This window comes from Protopterus annectens, chromosome 7.part1, assembly GCF_019279795.1.
Source record: "Protopterus annectens isolate FY-2018-M chromosome 7.part1, PAN1.0, whole genome shotgun sequence".
NCBI classification, from domain to species: Eukaryota; Metazoa; Chordata; order Ceratodontiformes; family Protopteridae; genus Protopterus; species Protopterus annectens.
The window spans coordinates 372,501,790-372,529,655 of NC_056740.1; the positions used below are offsets into that span (position 1 = coordinate 372,501,790).

The 27,866-nt window shown below is 44.0% G+C and overlaps 1 protein-coding gene across 1 annotated transcript in view; it reads left to right on the plus strand.

Moving 5' to 3' along the window:
• Nucleotides 1-1,045: 1,045 nt before the first annotated feature.
• The window catches only part of MAPK6 (mitogen-activated protein kinase 6), a gene marked incomplete in the record, with an annotated part of 137,240 nt that continues 110,419 nt past the window's right edge, over nucleotides 1,046-27,866 (plus strand). Inside the window, 2 exon segments of the mRNA XM_044078818.1 lie at nucleotides 1,046-2,203; nucleotides 16,580-16,724. Of these exon segments, the coding sequence (XP_043934753.1) occupies nucleotides 1,619-2,203; nucleotides 16,580-16,724 (730 nt within the window).

Here is a 27,866-nt window from a genome sequence, read left to right on the forward strand (position 1 = left end):
TTTTATTATGCATTACAAACTGGACCAGGTCTCTAGGGGATGTGCATCATTCGGCTCTGATGCTCAGGAATATTTTTCCATGAGACCTCCCAAGATTCAGGTCGCTAGGGGCTCTGTCCTACAGTCAGGGATTATGTGAAGATTGACATCAGATCAAGAAGTTATGTCTTACACAATGTTCCATCTGGGTTGTCGATCTTCACTAATTCTTGACATTCCCTCCCTCCTTCCCCCAGCCCTTAGATCTCTTGGTGGGCCAACTATTCCCAAAGACTGGCTTCCTAATAGGGAGACCGATATGGTCTCTTGTCTATTATTATTTCTTGTCTGTTGCTGTAGTTTGCAAACTCAATCTGAGGTGATTTGGTGAGGAGCATTGTAGGTAGAGAGTTTTTGGTAAGCGCAAGCTGGAATAATGGCAGAGTCTGTTCAGAGTCTCAGAACCAAGCCCACAGTCCAGGATTAGTGAAGATTAGCAGCACAAATGGAACGTTATAGTACGACATAACTGTTCGTTGGAAAAAAAAAAAAGTGTGGCTACATCAGGAAGCTCTGCAGTGTAATTTTCATACAAGTCTTTTTGGGTGTGTGTGCATATGTATAGTTCAAATAACTGAGTGGCCATGGGCAGAATGTCAACCCCAAAACTTGACACATTTTTTGCTGGGAGGGCAAGACCCCTTCTGCCCCTCGATGCTAGCTAAATGTGCCAATTCTGAGGTTGTACTACAGCTGAGAATGTTCAGAACCCTTTTCCTGCTGCATGGTGATCTCTGGCAATCCTCTACCTCCACACTTAGATATTTTTGAAGTGTCGATGTTTTGGTTAGACGTTGTGGGTTTCTGCAAAGCTGCTTGATCATCTGAAATGGACTAATTTTATATATCATTTTGTGTGTAGAAAGTCTAAGAAATATTTTTACTATGTTTGTTGTGTGTGTTTTTTTCCTTCCTCCTGCAGTCATTTTGTATATTTTTCCCCTGTCCCTTTTTGGGTGACTGGTTTGCATTAAACACTAACAGTTGTTTCTCTTATTTCAGGTTTGCTTAGGATAAAATGGATGACAGCTTTGATTGTGACTGTGGTGAGCTGGAGCCACCTGATCATTAAAGTAAATTTCCTTCTGAAAGGAAAAAGCTGCCTCAAGTTACTGTTTGCTATCCGAAATAAAAAGCTTGATCTGGTGCTCGTTAATACAGGATGGCACTGCTCAGGACCAGTCTTACACTGAATGTATCTGCACTGTGAGAAGGATGCTAAAAGAAGCCTGTTATACCCGTATTTATTAAAACCGTCGTTAAATGTTATAACACCCTGGGGTTGGCTTCAGAATTTGTCCGTTCATTCCATTAGTCCTTATTTCTTATGTTTGTGGAAATGTTTTACCTTTTTTGAAGTATGAGCGAACTGCCATTTATACATCAAAAAGCTAATTTGTTTTACACAGCTGCTAATCTTTAATATTTATGGGGGAACAGCTGGCCTGACTGGCACTTCTTGGGAAGAAAGAGGCAAGATCTCACTATTTAAACCAAATCATTTGCTTTTTGTGAAAGCTCTTCCATTTAGAATTTATTGAAAGGTTTTTCAGTTTTAACACAAAATTGACAGTGGTTTATGAAAACCAACAACCCAACACTTTCCAGAATGGCAGAGAAGTTTGAGAGTCTTAATAATATTCATGGCTTTGATTTGGGTTCCCGATACATGGACTTAAAACCACTGGGCTATGGTGGTAATGGCCTTGTTTTTTCTGCTGTAGATAATGACTGTGACAAAAAGGTGGCTGTGAAGAAGATCGTCCTAACTGACCCACAGAGTGTTAAACATGCCTTACGTGAAATCAAAATCATCCGACGACTTGATCACGACAATATTGTAAAAGTTTTTGAGATTCTTGGTCCAAATGGAAGCATTTTAAATGATGACGTTGGATCGCTTACTGAACTAAACTGTGTTTATATAGTACAGGAGTATATGGAGACTGATCTGGCAAAGCTTCTTGAGCAGGGTCCCTTGTTAGAGGAGCATGCCAGGCTCTTCATGTACCAGTTGCTGCGTGGACTTAAGTATATTCATTCAGCTAATGTCCTGCATAGAGATTTGAAACCAGCTAATTTATTTATAAACACTGAAGACCTGGTGCTAAAAATAGGTGATTTTGGACTGGCACGTATAATGGATCCACATTACTCGCATAAGGTATGTATAAGAGTGAACTTTGCAGATAATGTTTTTCAGGAGTCTAGAAAGTTTGCTGCATGTTTCCTTTGGTCTTGGTGCAATGATAACAGATTTGACTTTGGCAGCCTGAAATTATTCTGATTGCACCTTTAGGATTGGTTCTCGCACCTTCTGCAGATGGCAAGAGTGAAACCTTTCCTGTTGCCACAACATGTGAACCTTCTGACAGTGCACCCCCCTCCCCCCTTCCAGAGTCTAGATTAGAAGACCTAATACAAAAAAGTGTATGTAGCAAAATGGAAAATATTTTCTCTTCTTGTGCCAAAGGAGGGACCAGCACCCAGTGCAAGATAAAAAAGGGCCCTGGAAACCCCTTTTCAGTTGAAAAGTTCAGAATGTTGTCATTACAAAACTCTTTGCCCCTGATTTTTCCACAAGGCCATTTGGTGATGTTGAGTCTAAGGGCTACCTGCCTGCACATCCCTGTAAAAGAAAGGGGCAGGCAGCTCCTAAGATTCAAATAGGACCTTGCCTTTTTGCCTGTACTGCTACACTTTGGGTCAGGCTTCAGTAATTGCTTTTTAAGGGGTAAAGAGCTTTCACATTTACTTTTATCTGGATGACTGCCTCATTCAGGGCTCAGTCGTACAGGAGATAGTGCTTTGGAGTTCACCATGCACTGTATCCGTGATGTAGGAGTATCCTCCTCCAACCTCCAAAAGTGTCATTTGACGTAGTCAAGGCAAATCCTCTTTTTGGGAAATGTTCTTCATACTGATCACTGCTGCAGTAAGCCAAAGCTGCATGGGTTGAATTCTGCATAAGGTATAACAGCTGGCCAGCTTCCAGAGTTTTAGGGCACCTTCCATATGCCCAGAACATTGGCTTTAGCTGAGATGACTAAAAAGACAGGTTTGGATGCCAAGCCCTTCAGACCTTTTTTGATAGCCAGGAGTGGGAGGGAGCCCTAAGAGGCTATTGATAGGAACATAAAAAATACATGACCGCCGGGAGCGGGAGGGAGCCCTGAGAAGATATTGATAGGAAAAGAAAAAATACATGTCTCTACACCCTGGCATAAAGCCCAGGCATTGTTATTTCTCACTGAAATTTATTTGGCTATTCTCAGCTTGTATGTGAGTCAAGGTACTGGAGTGTTAACTGATCTCCAAGGTTAGCAAGACCTTTGTTGTAAGTGTTAAGTTGTTGGTTAAAAAGATGTTCCAGCTTGGGATATCTTGTTTTATGTCAAAAAACGATGTCATTTTCATTCATTCCTCAATTTGTGGGTTTGGATTAGAACCTCTGATCCAACTCAGCCGCTTTTTTATAGCATAGGATCTGACTCTCAAGCTCCTCCCTTACCCATAATTCCCCTGTCCTCCAAATTACCATTGATCTCTGCCACATTTCTAGCAAGCTTGTATTTTGTCTCTTGGATCTCCTTGTGGGTTGTGAGTTATTTAAATCAAATTTTATTCTTATTTTCTAGATCTTTGTAGCCTGTCACCTTCCTTGCAGATTATTATTTTCAGAGTTCTCCGTCAGGTGTTCAGATACATTTATACCATTGGGTATTTCTTTCCCCTACATCATTGGTAGTTTTTTGTTTGCTTCTTAAGGAGTTTTGTCCCCCCCCCCCCCTCTTAAAACCTTTTTGTTTTGTAGTAAAATCAAACTATGTTTGATGAACCTGACAAGCCGGTTGGGTTCAAAAAAATATACTCTGTACTCTGGTGGAACACTGAAATCAACTTATTTTTAAGGGACTTCTTCCTCAGTCTGCTTCTGTTGCTGGTTCATCTTGAGAATCAGGGCTTCAAACACCTACAAGATAGCACTAGGAACCCAGGAAGTACAGAAAACAATCCCCTGTCACCTCTTCTGTGCTGAACCCCTAGCCCCTCCCTGGAGGTCATATCTCCCGTTATGAGGTCTCCCTTTCTCCAAGTAGCACTGAAGAAGTCGTCAAGACCTCCTTCAGTGTCATTCTCCATCAGGTCTTCTCAGAGCCTTTCTGAAGAGGAGGTGGACAGGGTGATGAGATTCCTTAGGATGCAGCTACAGAAAGGAGTTTTGTCTGCTGTGTTCCTCCGCTGGATCTGTGAACCATCCTACCTTTGTGCCTTTGATTCTCCGATCCAACCTCCCATTTCAGAGCCCTCAGATCTCGAGGTACTCAGTCAACACTTTTGATCTGATGGTCTTTCCCTCCTCTGCTCCGACAGCATCCCTGATCCGATCGGCTCCAACCTTCTTGGAGCATGATTAGATCTCAGCTGAAACATTGGCATATGATCCGAGGGAATGTCCTCGACTCAGAATCTTTCAGAGCTGTCGCTTTCCCTTGGCGCCTCTGTGCATGACAGTTTGGCTCAGACTCCCCCCTCCCCCATTTGTGCAGGGGATCCATGAGGGGTTAGTTGTCTGCTCCTAGAACCTCTGTTCTGGAGAGATTGCCTTTGGCTTCTTTGGTTCCTTCTGCATTTGAAGTAGTAGAGAGGGCTTTCTCTCGGCTGAGAACTACCTGGACTGTACCTCCTTCGGATCACATTCCTGCTCTGACTTCTGTGCCTGAGCCTGCTCACCCTTCACTTTGGGGACAGCCAGACCCTAAGAGCCACCGAGCAGCTCCCTGTGTGGAGCGGTCCATCTCTTCTGACACCTCCCTGGCACATCCCACTGAGGAGGTACCTTGAAAGACTGTGCAAGAAGAGGCACCTGGATTCCCTTCTGGAATCCCTGACAAGACGTGTACTTCGATGAGGGGGAAGGGTCCCCAAGATCTCCACTGGATGTAGTCTCCTTTGGAAACATCCTTGAAGCCCTGTGCCAGAGAGGTGGTTGGTATACCCAAAGCCCTTCCTCGGAGGAGTCTGTTTTTTGGAGGCCTTCAGGTGTGGCCCGTCTAAATCTTCTGTCCCCTCCCACAGGGCATGGATGGAGCTGGACACTGTAGAGCCCATTTCAAAGAGAGCTGATGAGATCCTTAAAGCCCTATCCGATAGGCAAAACTGGACCATGGGTTCCTCTGTAGATGTCATGGTTGTTGCAGCAGCCACTAAAAATGATCTGGCCGAACAGAACTGTGTCCATCCCCCTAACAGGGAGTCTAAGGCTTTGGACAGATTCAGGAAGCGGATGTCGTAGTCTTCTTCTTTTGGCTGCTCCCGTTAGGGGTCGCCACAGCAGATCAACTGTTTCCATTTCTTCCTGTCCTCTGCATCTTGCTCTGTCACACCAACCGCCTGCATGTCCTCTCTCCCCACATCCATAAACCTTATCTTAGGCCTTCCTCTTTTCCTGTCAGCTTCATCCTTGGCATCTTTTTCCCAATATACTCTGCACCCCTCCTCAGCATATGTCTAAACCAATGTAATCTTGCCTCTCTGGCTTTGTCTCCAAACCTTCCAACCTGGGCTGACCCTCTAAAATACTTATTCCTAATCCTGTCCATCCTCATCACACCCAGTGCAAATCTTAACATCTTCAACTCTGCCACATCAAGCTCTGACTCCTGCCTTATGGTCAAAGCCACGGTCTCCAACCCGTATAACATAGCTGGTCTCACTACCCTCTTGTAGACCTTCCCTTTCACTCTCCCTGGTACTTGTCTGTCACAAATCACTCCTGACACTCTTCTCCACCCACTCCATCCTGCCTGTACTCTCTTCTTCACCTCTCTTCCACACTCACCATTACTCTGAACTGTTGATCCCAAGTACTTAAACTCATTCACCTTCGCCACCTCTACTCCTTGCATCCTCACCATTCCTCTGTCCTCCCTCTCATTCACACACACACATATTCTGTCTTAGTCCTGTTGACCTTCATTCCTCTTCTCTCTAGAGCATATCTCCACCTCTCCAGGGTCTCCTCCACCTGTTCCCTACTCTCACTACAGATCACAATGTCATCTGCAAACATCATAGTCCACGGGGACTCCTGTCTGATCTGGTCTGTCAACCTGTCCATCACCATTGCAAATAAGAAAGCGCTCAGAGCTGATCCTTGATGTAATCCCACCTCCACCTTAAACGCATCCGTCACTCCCACCGCAGACCTCACCTCTGTCCCACTACCCTCGTACATATCCTGTACCACTCTTACATACTTCTCTGACACTCCCAACTTCCTCATACAATACCAGAACTCCTCTCTAGGCACCCTGTCATATGCTTTCTCCAAATCCACAAAGACACAATGCAACTCCTTCTGAGCTTCTCTGTACTTCTCCATAAACACTCTGAGCAAACATTGCATCTGTAGTGCTCTTTCCTGGCATGAAACCATACTGCTGATCACTAATCATCACCTCCCTTCTTAACCTAGCTTCCACTACTCTTTCCCGTAACTTCATGCTGTGACTGATCAGTTTAATCCCTGTGTAGTTACTACAGCTCTGCACTTTACCCTTATTCTTAAAAATCGGTACCAAAGCAGTTTTTCTCCATTCCTCAGGCATCCTCTCACTTTTCAAGATTTCATTAAACAATCTAGTTAAAAAAATCCTCTGCCATTGAACCTAAACACCTCCGTGCTTCCACGGGTATGTCATCTGGACCAGCAGTCTTTCCGTTCTTCATCCTCTTCATAGCTATCCTTGCTCATCCACTGCACTTCATGATTCACTATCTGCTCATCATTCAACCTTCTCTCCCTCTCATTCTCTTCATTCATCAACCCCTCAAAGTACTCTTTCCATCTGCTCAACACACTCTCCTCGCTTGTGAGTACATTTCCCTCATTATCCTTTATCACCCTTACCTGCTGCACATCTTTACTAGCTCAGTCCCTCTGTCTAGCCAATCGGTACAGGTTCTTTTCTCCCTCCTTAGTGTCCAACATTTTATACAACTCTTCATATGCCTTATCCTTCGCCACCTCTCTCTTTGCCATGTACCTCATCTCCTTATACTCTTGTCTACTTTCTTCATCTCTTTGACAATCCCACTTCTTCTTGGCCAACCTCTTTCTCTGTATACTCTCCTGTACTTCTTCATTCCACCACCAGGTCTCCTTGTCCTCCTTCCTCTTTCCAGATGTCACACCAAGCACCCTTCTAGCCATCTCTCTTACTAGCTCTGCTGTAGTTACCCAGCTATTTGGTAACTCTTCACTGCCACCCAGTGCCTGTCTTAACTCTTCCCTGAACATCACCTCACAATTATCCTTTTTCAATTTCCACCATTTGATCCTTGGTGTTGCCCTCACACTCATCCTGCTCTTCTTGATCACCAATGTCATCCTACAAACCACCATCCTATGCTGCCTAACTACACTTTCCCCCTGCCACCACTTTACAGTCTCCAATCTCCTTCAGATTGGCCCTTCTGCATAAGATATAATCCACCTGTGTGCATCTTTCTCCACTCTTGTTTGTCACCCTATGCTTCTCTCTCTTGTTAAAATACGTATTGACCTTCTGCATTCCTTTGCTTAACACCATACCTACCCATCACTTTCTCATCCCCTCTGTTCCCTTCACTAACATGCCCATTGAAATCTGCTCCAATCACCAGTCTCTCCCCCTTGGGTACAGTCATCACCACTTCATCCAGCTCGCTCCAAAATGTTTCTTTCTCATCCATCGCGCACCCAACTTGTGGAGCATATGCACTAACATTCATCATTACACCATCAATTTCCAGCTTCATAAACTTCACTCTATCCGACACTCTTTTCACCTCCAAAACACTCTTAGCATACTGTTCCTGCAAGATAATGCCTTCACCATTTCTCCTCCCATCCACACCATGATAAAACAATTTGAAACTGCCTCTGATGCACCTAGCCTTGCTCCCCTTCCATCTGGACTCTTGCACACATAATATACCAACTGTCCTTTGGTTCATCATATCAGCTAGCACCCTCCCTATACCAGTCATACTGCCAACATTCAAAGTTCCGACCCTCACTATCACAGTCCTAGCCTTTACCTGCCTTCAGGCATGCCTTCCACCTCTTCTCCTCCTTCGGCCAACAGTGACCCAATTTCTGCCAACAGTACTGGTGGCAGTCGTTGTTAACCCGGGCCTCGACCGAACAGTATGAATTTCTGTACAGTTTTCTGCATATATGATGTGGCACAATTTTACGCCGGGTGCCCTTCCTGACGCAACCCTCCCCGTTTACCCGGGCTTGGGACCGGCACAAAGAAATGCACTGGCTTGTGCATCCCTAGTGGCTGCGGATGTACTATTCAGCATCTTTTGTATTGCGATCGCTAAATTACCTGGCACACTTCACCAGACTACAGAAGGACTTAATTAAGGAATTCTCTAGATGTTCTTCATGTTTCACTGTTGCAGTCATCACATTTTTGGTTATCTGCTTGCAGTAGCCCTCAGTCGGCCTGATTAAGTCTTGAGTCCTTTGTCGGATGCGCTCTCTTCCATGATGTCAGGGGTATAAAGCATGCAGCCGACGCCATTACTTCAGTCTTTCTTGCCATGCGGTGCCCGAAGCAGAAGCAGTTCGCAAGTGCCGGTTGGCCGACTCCAGAAATTTTCGTTTTTGAGTTTCAGAACCAAAATCTTCAACTAAGCTAAGTACCCCATTGGGGAAACTTTTTCTTGCTGTAAACCAATGTCAGTAAGTCAATAATTGTATTTATTGTGGAAAGCAAATAGCTCTTAAGTTTTTCATTTGTACTGTGTTCATTTGTACTGTGTTCTTTGCCTAGGCCCTGACCACAACGTACCTCACTGTCAGTTGTGCCTTATTTAAACAATGTACTATTTGTGGTTGGTATATTTATGCTTCTAAATATTTTGGTACTCATTCAGTTATCCAGATGCGGTTTCAGTAAGCCAACCGACTACCGACATTCTGAAAAAACGCAAAGATAAAGACAGACCGCATACATCCAAAGCTGCCAACTACGCTTCTCCTAAGCTAGTCGCCGGTTTACTGTTACTCTGGCACTTTCACAGCCCCTGATACCCACTACTTCAGATTCACAGGCCTCTACTGAGATGGGAGGTGGTATAAGAACAGGAGGTGGAGGGTTGGGGGATTTGGGAGGAAGTGATGGGGTGTGGTTGTATGGATAGGTATAAAGTTAATGATATTGTTGTGGATTGGGGGGGGGGGCGAACGGAGCAGGGCTGCACTTTCCAGATAGTTTTAGCTAAGCTCTGTCAGCTAGTCCAGGGACACTTACTAGAGATGCTACACCTGGAGGGCTTTCAGATGCAATTAGAGCAAATATGGCATCCAGGGTTTTTAAAACCTTTGGTGTGTTGTACCTGAGCAATCACTTGGGGGTGGGAGAATGGAGGGAGACCATCAATTGGAATTTAAAGTAGCAGGGGAGAATCCAAGGCACCCTGCTAACCTAGCTAATTATCAAAGGACAGCCAAGGAAATAAGGTAAACATACAAACACCCTTATTAAAGGACTGGAAGGTTTCTCCAAGAAAAACTGTGTGTAGGAGTACACCACAGGTAGAAGTTGTATGCTGCTTGCTAGTCTGCAGTGGCAGCTTTTCTTCTCTTTTATATTTGTATTCCCCTTTGTTCATTGTTTGCTGCACACAATGTAGCTAAAGATAAAAGCAGATGGAGACTTTGCACCTCTGTTTGGTGTTTAGTGAAGAACAAGTATTGAGGAGGAGGGACTGGAGGCTATGACTATTGAGAGGGGCTAAATACCTTAACATACAACAAATTATCAACCATGAAAGGGGTGGGGGTGGGCTAAGAGGAAGAAGGTTTGCAGCTGTTGCCCCTGGGGTATGCACTCTAGCTGACAGATTTTAACAAGGCATAACAGTAGTCACAAAAGCTGGCACCTACACTACACAAGTAGAAACAACAAGGTTCCTGGAGTGCTAGACTTCTATTGACTATACCTCTGTTCTTGTTTGCTATGCTTAAAGCTTTTTGGTGTATTTACTTTTTTGTTGGAGGTGTAACCTTGTATATAATTGCGTCTCATTATGGGGGCACCTGACATCTGGGGCAAGGAAAAACTGATGTAATGGCGTCGGCTGCATGCTTTATACCCCTGACAACCTGATGTCATGGAAGATGACCGCATCTGTTGCAGGACCCAAGACTTTGATAATCAGGCCGACTGAGGGCTACTGCAAGCAGGTAACCCAAATGTGATGACTGCAACAGTGAATACACTCTAACATCTACATTTATGGTAAGTGTTCACAACTGTACTTTCTGTCCCAAGGTCCATGTATGCAGAGGAGCAGAAAACCTTTTCCTCCAGATTGGCCACCTACAGTCCATCTCTGTGTCCACAAGGATAATCTCGCATGCTGCAGAGGGTACCTCAGGGGTGGTAGGTTTAGGCATTGCTATAAGGTGTCATGCCTAGATGCAGCTCTTTGACTTCGAGGAACCTTTCAAGGCGTCCATCAATGTTCCTTGTCGTCTGTTCCCACTGTTAAAGAGAAACACTCCTGTAGTGAGGACTGATGGGAAAGACCTTGTTTACTTCCAGAAGCTGTTTTTCTATCCCACAAAGACCGTTCTCCTGGACCTAGCATGGTGGTAAGAAATTGTGGTTCAAAACGTCTCTAGGCCCTCTTCAGGAATCACAGAGGGAACTAACTATAATGGTAGACACTGTCCCTCTCATCAGAGGGGTTTGCAAAATCAGTCACGAAATTCCTTCTCTTATAGATCCTTTCAGTGCTCCTGAGAGGTTGCCACGGCTGTCCCTCTCTGGAGGCAGTCGTGGGGGGGGGGGTGCTTATCCTTGCACCCAGATGCCTGGGTAGCCATCACAAACGATTGTTGGGTGCAAAGGATTATATCCAGGGGATATTCCATTTCATTTTTCCAGAATCCAAAATCAAGCAAAACTCTCCCTGATGTTCCACCCAATCGGAGGGAGGGAGAAGTCATCCAGGAGGTTCCACCAGACTTAAGTTAGTCAGGAATTTACTCAAGGTTCTTTTTGGTGTCAAAAAAGACAGGGGACCTGTGGGCAGTCTTGGACCCAACCCTTCTAAACAAATTGGTAGACAGTATGAAGTTGTGGGTGGTCTCGATAATGTCCGTTCTACCTCTGTTACGAAAGGATAACTGCATGTGCTCCATTGACCTTTTGGACAAGTACTGTCATATCAAAATGAAGGTGCTTCAGAAAGTTTCTCCCCTTCTGGCTGGGGGCCAGTCATAATCAGTTTAGAGTACTTCCCTTTGGTCTCGACACAGCTCCCAAGGTGTTTACGAAATGCATGGTGGTAGTAGCAGCAGCTCACTTGAGGCTGCATGGATTCAGTGTGTTTCCTTATCTAGATGACCAGCTCCTGATCGCACCGACCAGGCATGTACTGTTTCAAGCCAGGGACTATCTACTACAGTTAGCTGCCATCTTGGGCATCACAATCAACATGCAGAAATTTCAGCTACAACCCGTACTGTTAGACTTTATAGGAACTTGTCTAGACACAGCTGGTTGTCTAGTCTACCTCGTTCCAGACAGGGTTTACATTTTAAGATCACATACAAGACAAATTCTAGCCATTCCAGTACCCCCAGCAAGTCTAGTCCTCTGAGCATTAGGTTCGATGGCTGCGCCACAATAACCTCTATTCTAACAGCTCACTTACGCATGAGAATACTTCAGTGGACTGTGGTGGTCCAGTGGTCCGTACACTTCTACCTGTGGACTTGCCCTATCGGGTTGTCGCCCATGTACAAAGACTCGCTTCTGTTGTGGCTCCAGTCAGAAGAAGTTGAGCAAGGATGACCCTTTGTTCTTTCACCCCACCCCCCATGCGATGTTTATCGCAGACACTTCCCAGCTTGGGGGGGGGGGGCATTACCTAGGTCGCATGGTCCAAGGCATGTGATCGACACAAGAGACCAATTTGCATATCTGTGACCTAGAGATGAGAGTGGTGCTTCTAGCGTTGCAAGCATTTCATAGTCTTTTACCTTTGGGAAATATTGCAGTACAGACTGATTTTAATATAGCTGTAGTGTGGTACAGCAACAAATGGGAAGGAACCACATCTTACTACTTAATGCTGAGAAGCAGTGAGGGTTTGGCAGTGGGTGACCTCTTCCAAACGCTTCCTGATTGCAGCACACATTCTGGGGAAATCCAACATTCTGGTGAACAGGCTCAGCAGAGTTATTCTGATGCCTCATGAGTGATCTCTTAAAGTTATTCATTGGCAAACACGATCTTCACAGATGTGGTCAGTCTTGCTGCAGTCTCTCTACGTCACCCCTCAACAAGTGAAGCAGGTTCTTTGCCCTGATTCCCTTCTCGAGGACAGTCGACCAGAGGTGCTCTAGTCCATATTTGGCCCTTAGACTATGTATGCTTACCCTCCCGTACCCCTTGTACCCAGATTTTATTCAGAAAGCCCAGATGTCAAGGAGCAAAGTGATCCTCATTGCTCCCTTCTGGGCTCTACAGATTTGGTCGCCTTCCTTTGGTCTTGGTATGTCCTTAATGAATGCTGAAACCACATCCAAATCTTCTTTCCCAACCATCAGGACAGGTTCACCCAGATCTCCCAGGATTGAAATTAGCCACTTGGTTTCTCTAATTCCAGTGATGGCTAGAGATACCAGGCTTTCTTCACCAGTTCAACATTTTTTAATATCTTCTCATAAGTAAATAGAAGCGATTTTCGATATGGGCTCGCCAAAAACAGTTGGCTCCTTTTACAGCTCCTATTCCTGCAGTTTTGGATTTTCTTGCTTCAGTCTTTCTAAGTGGGGCAAGTTTTTCTACTGTTAGGGTGCCGCTGGCAGCCATCTCAAATTATCTCATTGAAGACAATTCATCTTCTCTAGCATCATCTAAATAGTACAAGACTTTTCTCAGGGGTACCATTTTACTTGGACCACCTATAAAGGACCCCACTCCCCCCTTGAGACCCAACCATGATGTTACTACTTCCTTTCAAACCTTCAGCCAAAATAGACTTGAAATTCCTGTCCTGGAAAAAACTGCCTTTGTAGTGGCCATCATGTCTGCCTACTTAATTTTTCACAAAGATAGTGATCTTGCGTACTAATCCTTCCTTTTTTACCCAAAGTTGCCTGTGAAAACAATATCAATCAACTCCTTAACTTTCCAGTTTTCTTCCCTAAGTTTCAGAATGAGGGAGAATACACTCACTTACTAGACGTTCATAGATAGCTGCGCTTTTATTTGGACAGAACAAAATTGTTCAGAAAAACTGATCTAGTTTTTGTCGTCTTCTGCAGTGTTAGAAGGGGAAGGCCAGTATCCAAACTCACTTGATCTAAATGGATCACAGACTGCATTTCTCTCGTGTATTTTGCTAAAGGAATACCTCTACTTGGTTGTGTTAGAGCTCATTCTACTAGATCTGTGTCTACATCTTAAGCCTTCTGGTTCAGAGTTCTGATAGAGGGCATTTGTGCAGCTGCTACTACTTTGAACTCCCATACCTTTGTCAACATACTACAATTTAGATATTGTGCCTAGAGGTAGGGCTGCTTTTGGGTCTGCAATGCTTTGCAATATCCTTCCATGAGGGCCACGCGGGGTAGCTGTGTCCCACAGGTTGAGGAACAAATGAAAATGACAACATCAGATAAAGAAGTTGTGTACTGACTGTAACATTCCATCTGTGTTGTCTATTTTCATTATTCCTCTGCCTGTCCCCCTTCCATCCCCCCTGTCCCTTCTGGGAAGAGTTGCAGAGGTGTTCTAGGAACCACTGTTCCTTTTGAGCTGCTGGTTGTATCTGCTGTCTAAGGATAGTTCTCTTTCAATAATGTTATGTATTTGCTTATACAGCTGCAACAAACTCAGTGTGAGGTAATTTGGAGGACAGGGACATTATGGGTAAGGTAGGAGCATGAAAGTCTGATCCTAAGCTATATAAAAGTGGCAGAGTCTGATCATAGACCACAGGTTGAGGAAGAATGAAAATGGACAACAGAGGTGGAATATTATGGTAACTGTTTTCTTTTGTGTTTCTGTTATCTGAGGACTAAAGAGTAAAAAAAAAAAAAGTGCTGCCTGGTGTAGCTGGAAGTGGTTATCGGGTAATATTTTCTGTCACAGGAAATATTTTTAAGCAATACAACATGCCATTTAAACATCATGGGGTCACAGAAGCTTGCACCTATGCGCACAGTCTCACAATAGCGGACATTGTTTTTGTCTGGATAAATAGTGCTTCTTGGATGCTGAAAGAGTGTTGGGGGTGGGGTGCGGGAATGCATGCCCTGGGAGTGTAGGTACTTTATTATCTTGATTTGTAGGGGGGGGGTAGTGCCCAAGAAAGGACATAATCCAAGAGCATTGCATCCAAAGTGACATTATCGAAGTATTATGTTTGCATCTCTAAGTACATTTAAATCGCAGGCTATCTGCATAATACTGAAATTTTGAGCTGCATTTGCCAGAAGAATGTTGCTTTACTTCCCTATTTTTTGCTTTTTTGCTTTTAGTTTTTCCATCTCAAATTGGTTTCTTCTACTCTGAATAGGTAGTGCTGTGGGAGTGGAGTTGATGTTGTCAGCTTGCCATGAAGTTTTTGTTCCTGCTATCAGATCTCTTCTCACAGTGGTCTAATTTATTTTGTGTGTCCTTCTGTAAAGGAAAGCATGGGCTGCCTGTCAGCATAAAAATGCCGTAAATAAATGGGGGGTATGCTGTACTGTGTTTTTTACTATGATAAATGCAGCAGAGCATTTATGTAGCACACCTACAGGTGGACTACTTCACTTCTGCTTCTTACTTGGTGTCTCACTCTGAGGTGCATCCAAGGCTTCATTGTCGAAAAACATGCACGTTTGTAAAGCCTTGCAGGCTAGGTAGCCCAGTTTTATAGCCGGATGGGTTTTACAACACTGAATCATTGTAGGGGATACTGTCTACAATCTTGAATGAGCAGAGAATTCTGCAGAAATGTTTAAAAAAAAATACTGTTCTGCCAAGCCGTCCCAGAAAAAGGTAGTACAGCTATGTGAGGATATTAGCCATAGTAGTAGTCCTTGGGGGGGGGGGGAGGACTCTAGTTGTGTGCGCACCTATGCACAATTCTTGCTGCAGATTCAAGTAAAAATTTGGAGCGATTTTACTAATTTAACAGTTGTGATGTGTCCTCATTTTTCAAACTTCACAGAGGAGGCTGGTGATATCTGGATCACAGTGTGGCAGTTTATGTTCTCCTATCTACAGTAATGTTATTTATCTTGTCTTGGTGAACATTTGGAGAACTTTTCTCATCGGGAAGAACCAAAGATGGTGTCGTTGCTTGTAATGGTTTCTTAAATTGCAGTGCGGGTGACTTTTTTGTTTTATGTAATTGTCCATTTGACTGATTAGAAAATTGGGTCTGAGGACTCTGTTAGAAGCGACCCCACTTGTGAGCACTCTTACAGTGGCCTCTTTAGATGGGTACTGTTACATTAAGTGCACTTTAAAAAGTACTTTGATAACTGTTTAGAATTCTGTGATTATTAAGCGAGTCCTGGAGCAGTGTGACTAAACTGTGTGAAAATGATCTGGCTCTGATGTTACACCTTTTAACTATTCTTTGTCTGAGAAGTACAACTGTCTCTGGTGTTTGGTATGTGTAAGTTGGGGGGGGGGTGCAAGTAGACTTGCTCCTCTGCCAAAAAAAGATATTTAAAGGAAATACAATGGTTTTCATGCTTCACAGTTCTCCCTTAAATTTTTTATTTTTTGTAATTTTGGGACTGTTACAAGTGTCAGAATTGCAGTAAGGAGCCAGCTGTTTTAAACTGTTGAATGAGTTCAAGGAATTCTTTCTTTTCGTAGTGTGTATGGCCCTAATGTGCAACAGTATTTTATCATCATAACCCCCAGCCACTACCAGAAACTAAAGTACAGCATGATTTCCAGATGAGGTTCTTGCTTCTTGTAGCTTTTTCTTTAGCGCTTAGATTGGGTGCGGTTTTATTCATTGCCGGTAACACACACACTCAATTCTGCATAGTCCGATGTATCCAGAATGGTATATTTGTCTCCTTTGTTACAAGCAGCAACTATGGCAGCAATCTTGCCATTAAATGTTTAAATTTATTTTACACTTGACATGGCCAATGTCCTGGATGAGGCATCCCACAAAAGTCTCACTGCAGGGGGCCTTGTGATGCATATGGGAGAAACTCCTTGTTGGTCTTATGGCATTTTACATGCATGTGTGAGAGGTCAAAAATGCTCATCCATTCTCCGCAACCTTCAACTAATTCCACGTCGTCTTCCTCACCAGCTGATGCCCTTTTTGAAGGATAAAATGGAGCATTTGGTTGGCTTTGCTATAATTTTGGTAGAAGCGCAATGTAACACCAGAATATTAAAGCAAACTAAGATCAAGTAAAGCATAATAAACAGTGGGGGGGGGTTCTTGAGGTTTTATGGAGGATGATTTGTTTTGTAAATGTCATGTTTTATTGCTTTAGGGTCACCTCTCTGAAGGTTTGGTCACCAAATGGTACAGATCTCCCCGTTTGTTACTGTCTCCTAATAACTACACCAAAGCCATTGACATGTGGGCAGCAGGATGCATTTTTGCAGAGCTTTTAACTGGAAGAACTCTGTTTGCAGGTGAGTGGGTTGTATCATTTTACTTCAGAGTTTTTAAATTGGCAGCATTTAGTGAATGTTGCTGATAAAGTTGGCACACATTTGTCATTATTCCTTTTTAATAGTCTCAAGTTTAATCAGATGTGTAGTAAGCAGTTCAACAAAGAGACCTTAATATGTAGAACAAACGTTGCCCGTTGAGTCATTGTGGGTAATGGAAGTGTTAATAACCATTAGTGTTTCGCTTTGTAGACGAGAGTCTTCTCATCTCAACCCGCTTTCTTGAGGTCTTTTACCAGCTTTCAGAAATGCATACAGAAAGTGCTGTAGTGCAGTTATCTGACTGTGGTCTTTCAGCATGGTACTCTTCATCATTTGCTCTGTCATCTTGTAGTCTGTCCCACCAGGCTACAGCAGCAGGTATGTAGGCTGTGCATTACCTATACCAAGTAAGCTGGAAAGAAATGGAGAAAAAAAGTCTTGAAAATTATTCATCAGTTATTTATTTGATTTTTCCTGTCCAGTCCTGTCACCACTCCCCCACTTTCCACAGCACCGAGTTTTGACAGTCTGGATAGTCACAGACAGTCAGATCCTTTGTCATGATGTCATCCTTGTAACAGGCACAAGGTCTTAATTTTGCTGTATAATTTTTACTGTTTTTCATTTGATTTTAGCTTTGTCTGTTTCATGACAGAGCTCAAGCACCCTCCTTTGTAGCATTGCTATGTTATGGCTGCTGCCCTCTCTTCTGCTCAAATATTAACCACAGTGCCTTCATTTAATTAGTTCAGGGCAAGAACGGACGACTTAGTATGTGTTTGACAGGATAATCTGTGCTTAAAACTTTTGAACCAGGCGGGGTTACATTTTCAGGTCTTCTGATTGGTTGATGTATATATTTTAAAAAAAAAAAAAAAAAAAACTCTTGTATGGTGTCTGATCTGCCCCATGTTGAGACAAAAAGTGGAGCTGGATGGTAGAGAGCCAGGCAGACGATCGCAGTGCATATGCTGGCAAGGCTTGTGTGACGGCAAGCCACGTCTCCCCTTAAATGTACCAAGGTAGATTTATGAAGAGCAAATGTTACTTGCTGCATAAGGCATTGTACAAGACTAACCTGACATGGTGTGGATGTGTTCGTTTTTGCCAGGTGTTTGTCTTTACCTTACAGACACAAAACTGGTTTAAACAGCTTAACCATTATGCCAACCCCCCTCATCCCCCTAATTGGCAAATTAAAAGTGTGAGAAAAGGCTTCTGAGATGTCAGTAGGAGCTTTAGTTATAGCTTGTAAGAATTAACGGCTACTAGCTGGTGGCTAGCTCTTTCTGGCTTTCTTACCTTTTCAGAACAAGTGCCAAAACAAATGTTCCAAAGGGTTTGATAAAAATTTTCTACATAAGAGTCATGCAGACTTCTTGCAAACACTGTAAAGGGACTGCTGCTAGATGCTTATCTGTAAACCTTGTTAGAGATTAATTGTTCATAGAGGTTGTTTGCACCGTGTCGTCTTTGTTATCCTTGTTTCAGTAAGCATTACAGTTTTAAGTTTTAGGTGCAGGGCTATACTGTAGCAGCATACTTAAATGTGTTTTTTTTTTTTTTTTTTTTTTTTGCTGTTGGTATTCTTAGTTGATGTTACCCTGCTGCAGTCATCACACTTGGGTTATCCTGCCTTCAGGCGGTCCCGCAGTCGGCCTGAATTCCAAAGTCTTGGTCTGCCGTCGGTTGCTGACACTTCTTCCCTGACGTCAGTGCGCCAGGGGTATACAAGAGGCATCAGACACCATTTTCTCCAGTCTTTCTTGGTGCCCGAAGCAGTTCACACATGCCGGTTGGCCGACACCTGAGACTTTCGATTCGAATTTCAGTCCGAAGTCTTCAATAAAGCTAAGTACCCATTGGGGAACCTTTTCTTGCCTCAGTCCGATGTCAGAAAAAGTTAACAATTTCATTTCTTGCGGGAAGCAAATACCTCATTAGGACTTCCATTCCTATTGTATTCCTTGCCTAGGCCCAGACCACGACGTCACAGGTTGTCGGTTTTGTGCTAGGTTTAATGAACGAACTATCAAACGCTGTTTTGACTTTGCACGACACTACTTTGGTAGGAAATTTAATTGTATCATGCCGTCGGAGCAGCCGACGACCGGCATGCATAAAAAACGCAGAAGTAGATCCCGGTGTAGTGGAAACACCTTCGGTTGCAGGAGGTGTCTTCAGACCGACTACACTCACCATTAAATCTTATGCTAAGCTTAAAACTCCTTTAAAACCAAAGAAGACTGTACATCAGTCTACAGTTCAAGGCTCCATGCCTAAGAAACGGATGCTTAAGATGGCTGAAGACTTGATTACCCTAATCAGGGGTTCCCATCCCCATCCCCCTCCTGATAAAAGAACAAGACAAGAGGAGGATTATGCTTCCTCTGACCAGGTTTCAGTTTTCTCAGATTCTTCTGAGGAACGGAATTACACTTTTCCACCTTATGAAGACTCTGATGCTGAAGACTCTATTCCCTCAGCATCTCCCCCTGAAGACTACTCCTTTGGGGAAACTTTGCATACCATGAGGGAGCATTTCTACTGGGAAGGCCAGGACTACTCTGATTCTAAGAAAAGGCTCCGAGTTTCTTTTACTACCCCAGCACAGACCTCTTGCTATCCCTCCAGTTTTAGATATTGTGGATGATGTTTACTTGGAGTCTAGTCTAAATCCAGACTCTCTACCTCCTGCTCCAGCCAAACCAGACAGATACTACAGAGTACCTGACTCTCACAAATTCCTTTATAAAAGCCCTGTGGCTGACCCAGAAACAATTTCCCAGGGTCCTAAGGGAGCTAAAGCTTCTATGGCTAAAAATCCTGTGCCCTCTGAAAGGGATTCCAGAGCCCTAGATAGATGGGGAAAGAAAATATACACCTCAGCAACTCTGACTATGAGAGCATTAAATTGTCAGTTTCACATGCTGAAATATCAACAATTCCTAATGTCTCAATTAAAACAAAAAATTAGCACACATTCTGAACAGTCTGAATTCAAGGAAATGCAGGATCTGTTGCATGCAGCTGAACAGGTGGGCAAACATACTTTACAATGTGGATTTGATTCATTGGAAGCTTCCTGTAGAGCAGCTGTTACTGGCTCTATCATACATAGACATGCTTGGTTAAAAGAACAAACCCTTCCTGATCATGTTAAAGCAAAATTATTGGATGCACCTTTACAACAGGATGTATTTGGTGTCAAAGCAGAAGAGGTTTTAAAGAAAATGGAGGATAAGGCAAAGTCTATGCAGCCGGTCAAGGATTTTTTGCAGGTACAAACCCCCTCGTTTCAGCAGAAATTGGCCAACGAAAAACTGGTCCTTTCCAGCTTCTGACAGATCACAGAGAGGAAAATACAGACGCCCAAGGGGCAGAGGTCAGTCACAAGGCCCTTACAAACCTCACCAATGGGGTACTGCTACCCAGAAAGGAGGAGAAGACAGGCCCCAGGCTAGCAGAAGACAAACACAATGACTCTATCCTCAAACTACTAAGCAAATCTCTCCTGGCAGCTCCCTTGGGAGGAAAATTAGCCTTTTCTTTGCAGACAACTGGCAGATCATCACAAAAGACAAATGGGTCCTAAACATTGTCTCTCAAGGATACAGATTCCACTTTCATATCCTTACCAAGGATAAAAGGAATGCCAAACCTGCCACCAAATCAATGGGCAGAGGCACAAAAACAAATTACAGCTCTCATGGACACGAGAGCCATTTAACAGGTACCTACACAGGAGCAAGGACAAGGATTTTACTCAAGACTCTTCCTAGTCCCAAGAAAGGACAAAGCATGGAGACCCATTCTGGATCTTTCAATTCTGAATACCTATCTGCAAGTACCAAAATTCAAGATGCTAACACTACAGCAGCTTCTTCCAATGCTGGGCAAGAATGCATGGCTAGTAACATTGGACCTCAAGGAGGCATACCTGCATGTCCCTATCAGACAAAATTGCAGAAGATACCTCCGCTTCATTGCAGGTTCAACGCATTATCAATTCTCTGCACTGCCCTTTGGCTTATCTGCTGCGCCCAGGGTCTTCACAAAATGCCTGGCACCAGTAAGTAATTGCATACTGCAGGCAAAGAGGAATTCAAATATACCCATACCTGGACGACTGCCTTATTCAAGCGGAAAGCAAGGACATTCTTTTAAAGCATCTGGCATTTGTCAAACACCTTCTAAGTTGCCTAGGGTACACAGTAAACGAAAATAAATCAAAATTAGTGCCCACACAGAACATAATATTCCTGGGTGCCAGCTTGAATACAATGGCCCGGATGGCTTATCTCACGCCAGAACAACAGCTGACTCAATATTTCAAAGTAATGGCAACAAAGACCCAACTCCCTGCAAGAAAAATTCTGCAGGCCTTGGGATTCATGGCATCTTGCATACTACTAATACCATTTGCAAAACTGCATATGAGGAAATTACAATGGTACCTGAAAAGCATATGGACTCGGCACAGCCACAGCTTGGAAAAAATGGTACCACTCATTCCCTGCCTTCAACAGGAGTTTCTATGGTGGGCACAGGCATGTCACCTCAACAAGGGTCAGCCTTTCACCTTACCCACAGCCAGGCAAAGTATGACAACAGATGCATCGGACTATGCCTGGGGAGCACACATGGCAGGACAGTGCATTCAGGACAAATGGACTACAGATCAGAGGCATCTGCATATCAATCCAAAAAGAAATGCTAGCAGTACAGAATGCCTTAACAGCTTTCAAGGACCTCTTACACCCAGGACAACTAATAATAAAGACGGACAATACCACAGTAATGTGGTACATAAACAAGCAAGGGGTCACACATTCCTACCCTCTATGCAGGCAAGCAGTGACCTTGTGGAACACTGCACTGTTATACCAGATTCAATTACAAGCACAATTCCTGCCAGGAAAGAAAAACACATTGGCAGACTACCTAAGCAGAAACATCATGGATCCACACGAGTGGAAACTAGATCCACAAGTGTTTGCAATGATGGCTCAAAAATGGGTACGCCCAGACATAGATCTGTTTGCAAGCCCCCAAAACTACCAACTTCAAAAATTTTTCACAAGGACATTCCATCCACAAGCTTGGAAAGTGGACGCCCTCTCATTCAGTTGGAAAACATTAACAGTGTATGCCTTTCCTCCACTGCCTGTTCTAGCAAAGGTACTGCTGAAAGTCAGATGAGAGAGACCACAAATGATACTCATTGCACCAGACTGGCCACGCCAGCATTTGTATCCAATTCTAAGGAACAAGACAATCTGATTCTACACAGCCAGCTCAAGACTTTAAACCTGGCTGCATGGCAGATTACCTAAACAACCAGCCAACACCACTATATCCAAAGCTGTTATGGATGTCATTCTGGAGGCCCAGTATCAGGAAAACCTATTCAGACAAATGGAAAAGATTTTGCGCCTGGAACCAGGATAAAGGCCAAGATCCCCTTGATCTAAACATTCCTCAGATTCTACAACATTTAACTGAAATGTTGCACATAGGACTTTCCTTTTCATCTATTAAGATCCACACCTCAGCAATTTCAGCTCACTGCAACACTGATCCTCCTTTATTCTCGCATCCACTGCTAAGGCAGTACCTCAGAGGGGCTAAGAACATAAGACCGCCAAGGAGAGCACCAACACCTACTTGGGATCTCAACTTTGTTCTGGAAAAGCTTACACTGCCGCCCTTTGAACCAGCTTTTTCAGCTGATTTAAAATCTCTTTCATGGAAAACTGCCCTTCTACTAGCAATAACCTCCGCTAGAAGAGTCTCGGAGCTACAGGCACTAATGGCAGTGGAGCCTTTCCTCATTTTTCATCAAGACAGAGTCTCTCTACGAACTAAGCCTTCCTTTATGCCAAAGGTGGTATCCAGTGTGGCCTTAAACCAAACCATTCATTTGCCCACCTTTTTCCCAAATCCCCAGAACAAAGGGGAAAGACTCCTGCACTCTTTGGACATTCACAGGCAATTGCGTTACTACTTGGATAAAGCTAGGGCTTTCAGAAAATCTGACCAGCTATGCTACAGGATCACAAGGAGAAGCTAGACTATTTCTAAATGGATAGGGCATTGCATACATTTCTGTTACACGCATCATGGGAAACCGGTACCTGCTAACATTAGGTCCCACTCCACCAGGGCTACAGCTACATCAGCAGCCTTTCTCAGGGGAGTGCCAACCAAGGATATTCTGGAAGCTGCAACTGGAGTTCAGTGCACACCTTCACCAAACACTATCACTTACCTCTATATTCTAAGACTAGAGCTGGTTTTGCCACTGCAGTTTTGCAGGGCCTACTAGCTTCTTCTAACGCTGTAACTCCACCTCCCATCCTTAGATTTGGGATTCAACCCAAATGTGATGACTGCAGCAGGGTAACACGATGAACATAGTGCAGTTTTGTACCTACCATAAATGTAGATGTTCAAGTGTTCACCCTGCTGCAGTCCAGGTTACCCTACCCCCATCCCCTCTGAACTAGCTGAACTTATCTATACCACTCTATCCTATACAACCTCTGTGGTGTATTTGCTTGTGCCTAAAGGTATTGTTTTATTTTTATCTAGCTATGCGATACCTCTTGGGGGCACCTGACATCTGGGGCAAGAAAAACTGAAGAAAATGACGTTGGATGCCTCTTGTATACCCCTGGCGCACTGACGTCAGGGAAGAAGCGACAGCAACCGACGCCAGACGAAGACTTTGGAATTCAGGCTGACTGTGGGACCGCCTGACAGCAGGATAACTCAAGTGTGATGACTGCAGCAGGGTGAACACTCTAACATCTACATTTATGGTGGGTACAAAACTGTACTTAAGTGTTCTTTGTTAAATGTACAGGCATGAGAGCAGCTTTCCAGCGGGACTTTACAAAATTGTTGCCTTTTTCCTGGCCGATTTCCTGGGAGTGTTATAGTGTTTTTTTTTTTTTTTTTTTTTTTTTTGTATCTCTGACTGTAGAATATGGAAGCTGATGGATCCAGTGTTTTCATAGTTTCACATCTGTAGGAATAACACTAGCATTGTGTATTCACTCTTGCACCTGGAATTTTCCCATGCTACCTTGCCCCTCCCCTTTACTCAGTGCTGGACACCTAAGGATCCATCTCCAAGTGCTGGACACCTAAGGATCCATCTCCAAGTGCTGGACACCTAAGGATCCATCTCCAGACCTGTAGTAGTTAAAACTGCCCCAGGCCACTGTTCTACTCAGTGTTTTTGTGAAGTATTTTGTTTTGTTAGTCAATATAGAAACATTTCTGCTTCTAGAGTACACTTCAGGTCATTTAGTTTCAACTTTTCTTTTCACTAGAGAGTTTTGTCTTTTTTTTTTTTTTTTTTCCTCCCCTTCTAGTTTGGTCCCCTTCCCCTTTTCGGCAGATGTTCATCGTATTTCACTGTTGCAGTCATTACACTTGGGTTATCCTGCTGGCAGGCTACGCACAGTCCAGTCGGCCTGAATTCCAAAGTCGTGGTCCGGCGTTGGTTACTGTCGCCTCTTCCCTGACGTCAGTGCGCCAGGGGTATAAACGATGCAGCCAACGCCATTTTCTTCCGTCTTTCTTGCCACGCGGTCCTCGAAGCAAAAGCAGTTTGCAAGTGCCGGTCTGCTGACTCCTGAGATTTTCGAAATTGAATTTCAGATCCGAAGTCTTCTATAAAGTTAAGTACCCCGTTGGGGAAACTTTTTTTTTTTTTTTTCTTCTCCAGACCGATGTCAGAAAAAGTTAACAATTGTATTTCTTGTGGGAAGCAAATACCTCATAAGGATTTCCATTCTTACTGTATTCCTTGCCTAGGCCCTGACCATGACGTAGCTAGTTGTCGGTTTTGTGCTAGATTTAACCAACGCACTATTAAGCATCTGTACGATTTTGCTTTTCATTACTTTGGCCGAAGGTTTAACTATATAATGCCGTCGAAACAACAGACGACCGGAATTCATAAAAAGTGCAAGGAAAAAGAAAAGGACAGGCATCCGAGGTCCAAAACAGATGACAAAGCCTCTTCTAGGCCAGTCGCCGGTTCTCAGTGAGGCGCTTTTGCAGCCCCTGACACCCGCTACCTCAGAGCCACAGGCTGCCTCAGACTCCCACGTGGAGACAGCTAGGCATCTGGATACTCAAGGTATTGGGCCTTCGGAAACTAATCCCTCAGGTGGGTCCGGAGCCGCTGAGCAGTTTTAAAGACAAACAAGTACAGCATTCTCCAGGACAGAATTCCATGCCTAAGAAACAGATGCTCAAAATGGACGAAGACCTAATTACTTTGATCAGGGGTTCCCATCCCCCTCCTGATAAGAGGCCTAGGCAAGATACTGAGTATGATTCCTTTGATCAGGTTTCCATTTCCTCTGACTCTTCTTCAGAACAGGGATACTCTGTTCCTCCCTATGAGGATTCTGATGCTGAAGAATCTATTCCTTCAGCTTCTGCTGAGGATTACTCTTTTGGGGAAACCCTACATACCATGAGGGAGCATTTCCACTGGGAGAGCACAGATTACTCCGATTCTAAGAAAAGGCTCCTAGACTTTCTTCTACTACCTCAGCACAGACCTCTTGCTATTCCACCTGTCCTAGACATTGTAGATGATGTATTTTCAGAGTCCGGCCTGTCTCCCAACTGTCTACCTCCTGCATCTGTTAAGCCAGATAGATACTACAGGGTTCCAGATTCTCATAAATGTCTATACAAAAACCCTGCTGCTGACCCAGAAACTATTTCACAGGGTCCCAAAGGGGTCAAGGCTGCTACTGCAAAAAACCCTGTCCCCCTCAGATAGAGATTCTAGGGCACTGGACAGATGGGGGAAGAAAGTTTACACTTCTAACACCTTGGTTGTAAGGACTTTAAATTGTCAGTTTCATATGCTTAAATATCAGCAATACTTTATTCTGTTAAAACAGAAAATGTTGACAAATTCTGAATGTTCTGAGAACAAAGAATTGCAGGATTTATTGCATGCAGCTGAACAAGTGGGAAAACATACTTTGCAATGTGTTTATGATTCGCTGGAGGCCTCTTGCAGGGCCGCTATAACAGGTTCTGTTATTAGAAGGCATGCTTGGTTAAAGGAACAGTCTCTGCCTGATCATGTTAAAGCAAAATTATTGGATGCTCCATTACAGCATGATACTTTGTTTGGTGTTAAGGCAGAAGAGGTGTTGAAGAAAATGGAGGATAAAGCTAAATCTATGCAGACAGTGACGGATTTCTTACAGGTACAGCCACCCAGATTTAGCAGGAACTGGCCTCCTAAGAATTGGTCTTTTCCCGTGTCAGACAGGCCACAAAAAGGCAGATACAGACGCCCTAGAGGCAGACAACAGCCCAAGGGCTCATACAGGTCCAAACAATGGGGTGCTTCACCTGCAAAAGCGGAGAAGACAAATCACAGCCATATAGGAAACAGTCCCAATGACTTCCCTCTGCCAATGCCAAGCACTTATCTTTTGGCAGCACCCTTAGGGGGAAAACTAACAGTTTTTTCACAAAATTGGCACACTATCACCCAGTTCAAATGGGTCCTAAATATAGTCTCTCAGGGCTACAGGTTCCACTTTCACATCCTTCCAAAGGCAAAAGGTATGCCAGACCTGCCACACAATCAATGGGCAGAGGTACAAAAACAAGTTTCATCTTTCATGGACATGAGGGCCATTCAACCAGTGCCACAAGAGCAGGGACAAGGATTCTACTCAAGACTTTTCTTAGTACCAAGTAAGGACTAAGCATGGAGACCAATTCTGAACCTGTCTATTCTAAATACTTTTCTGGACGTTTCGAAATTCAAAATGTTGACTGTGCAACAGCTTCTGCCCATGCTGGGCAAGAAGGTTTGGCTTGTAACTTTGGACCTCAAAGAGGCATACCTGCATGTCCCAATTGGACAGTCTTGCAGAAAATACCTCAGATTCATAGCTGGCTCAATGCACTACCAATTCTCTGCACTGCCCTTTGGCTTATCTACTGCGCCCAGGGTCTTCACAAAATGCCTGGCACCAGTAATTGCATTTTGCTGACAAAGAGGAATTCAAATATATCCCTACTTGGACGACTGCCTTATTCAAGCCGAGACCAAAGACATTCTACTAAAGCATCTGGCGTTTGTAAAATATTACTAATTTGCCTAGGGTACACAGTAAACGAAAATAAATCAAAACTAGTACCCTCTCAAGAGATAATATTCCTGGGTGCAAGCTTAAATACAACTGCCAGATGCCTTTGTTTGCCTGGCGTGAGATAAGCCAACTGACTTCGTACTTCAAAAGCATGGCAACAAAGACCCAGTTAACTGCAAGAAAAATTCTGCAGGCTCTGGGCTACATGGCCTCCTGCATTCTGCTAATTCCATAAGCAAGACTGCATATGAGGAAACTACAATGGTATCTAAAAAGTGTTTGGACTCAACATTGCCACAGCCTGGAATCATTAATTTCACTCATTCCCTGCCTGCAACAGGAGTTTCTATGGTGGGCACAGGCCTGTCACCACAAGAAGGGACAGCCATTCACTTTACCCACAGCCAGGCAAACACTAACAGATGCGTCAGATTATGCCTGGGGGGCCCCATGGCAGGAAAATGTATTCGGGGCACATGGCCCCCAAGCCAAAGACATCACATCAATCAAAAAGAGATGCTAGCTGTACAGAATGCCCTGACAGCCTTCAAGGACCTACTTCATCCAGGACAACTGCTGATCGAGACGGACAACACCACAGTTAATATGGTACATAAACAAGCAGGGGGGCACACATTCCTACCCCTCTGCAGACGAGCCATGATTTTGTGGAACACAGCATTGACCTACCAAGTACACCTGCAAGCACAATTCCTGCTAGGAAAAACAAATGCTCTGGCAGACGAACTAAGCAGAGACCTCATAGATCCTCACGAGTGGAAACTAGATCCACAAATCTGCAGCATGATAACAAGGAAATGGTGATGCCCAGACATAGATCTTTTGGCCTCCCCTCACAACTACCAGCTTCAGAGATTCTGCACAAGGACTTACCACAAACGAGCATGGAAAGTGAATGCCTCATTCAGCTGGAACAACCTTACAGTATATGCCTTTCCTCCATTGCCTC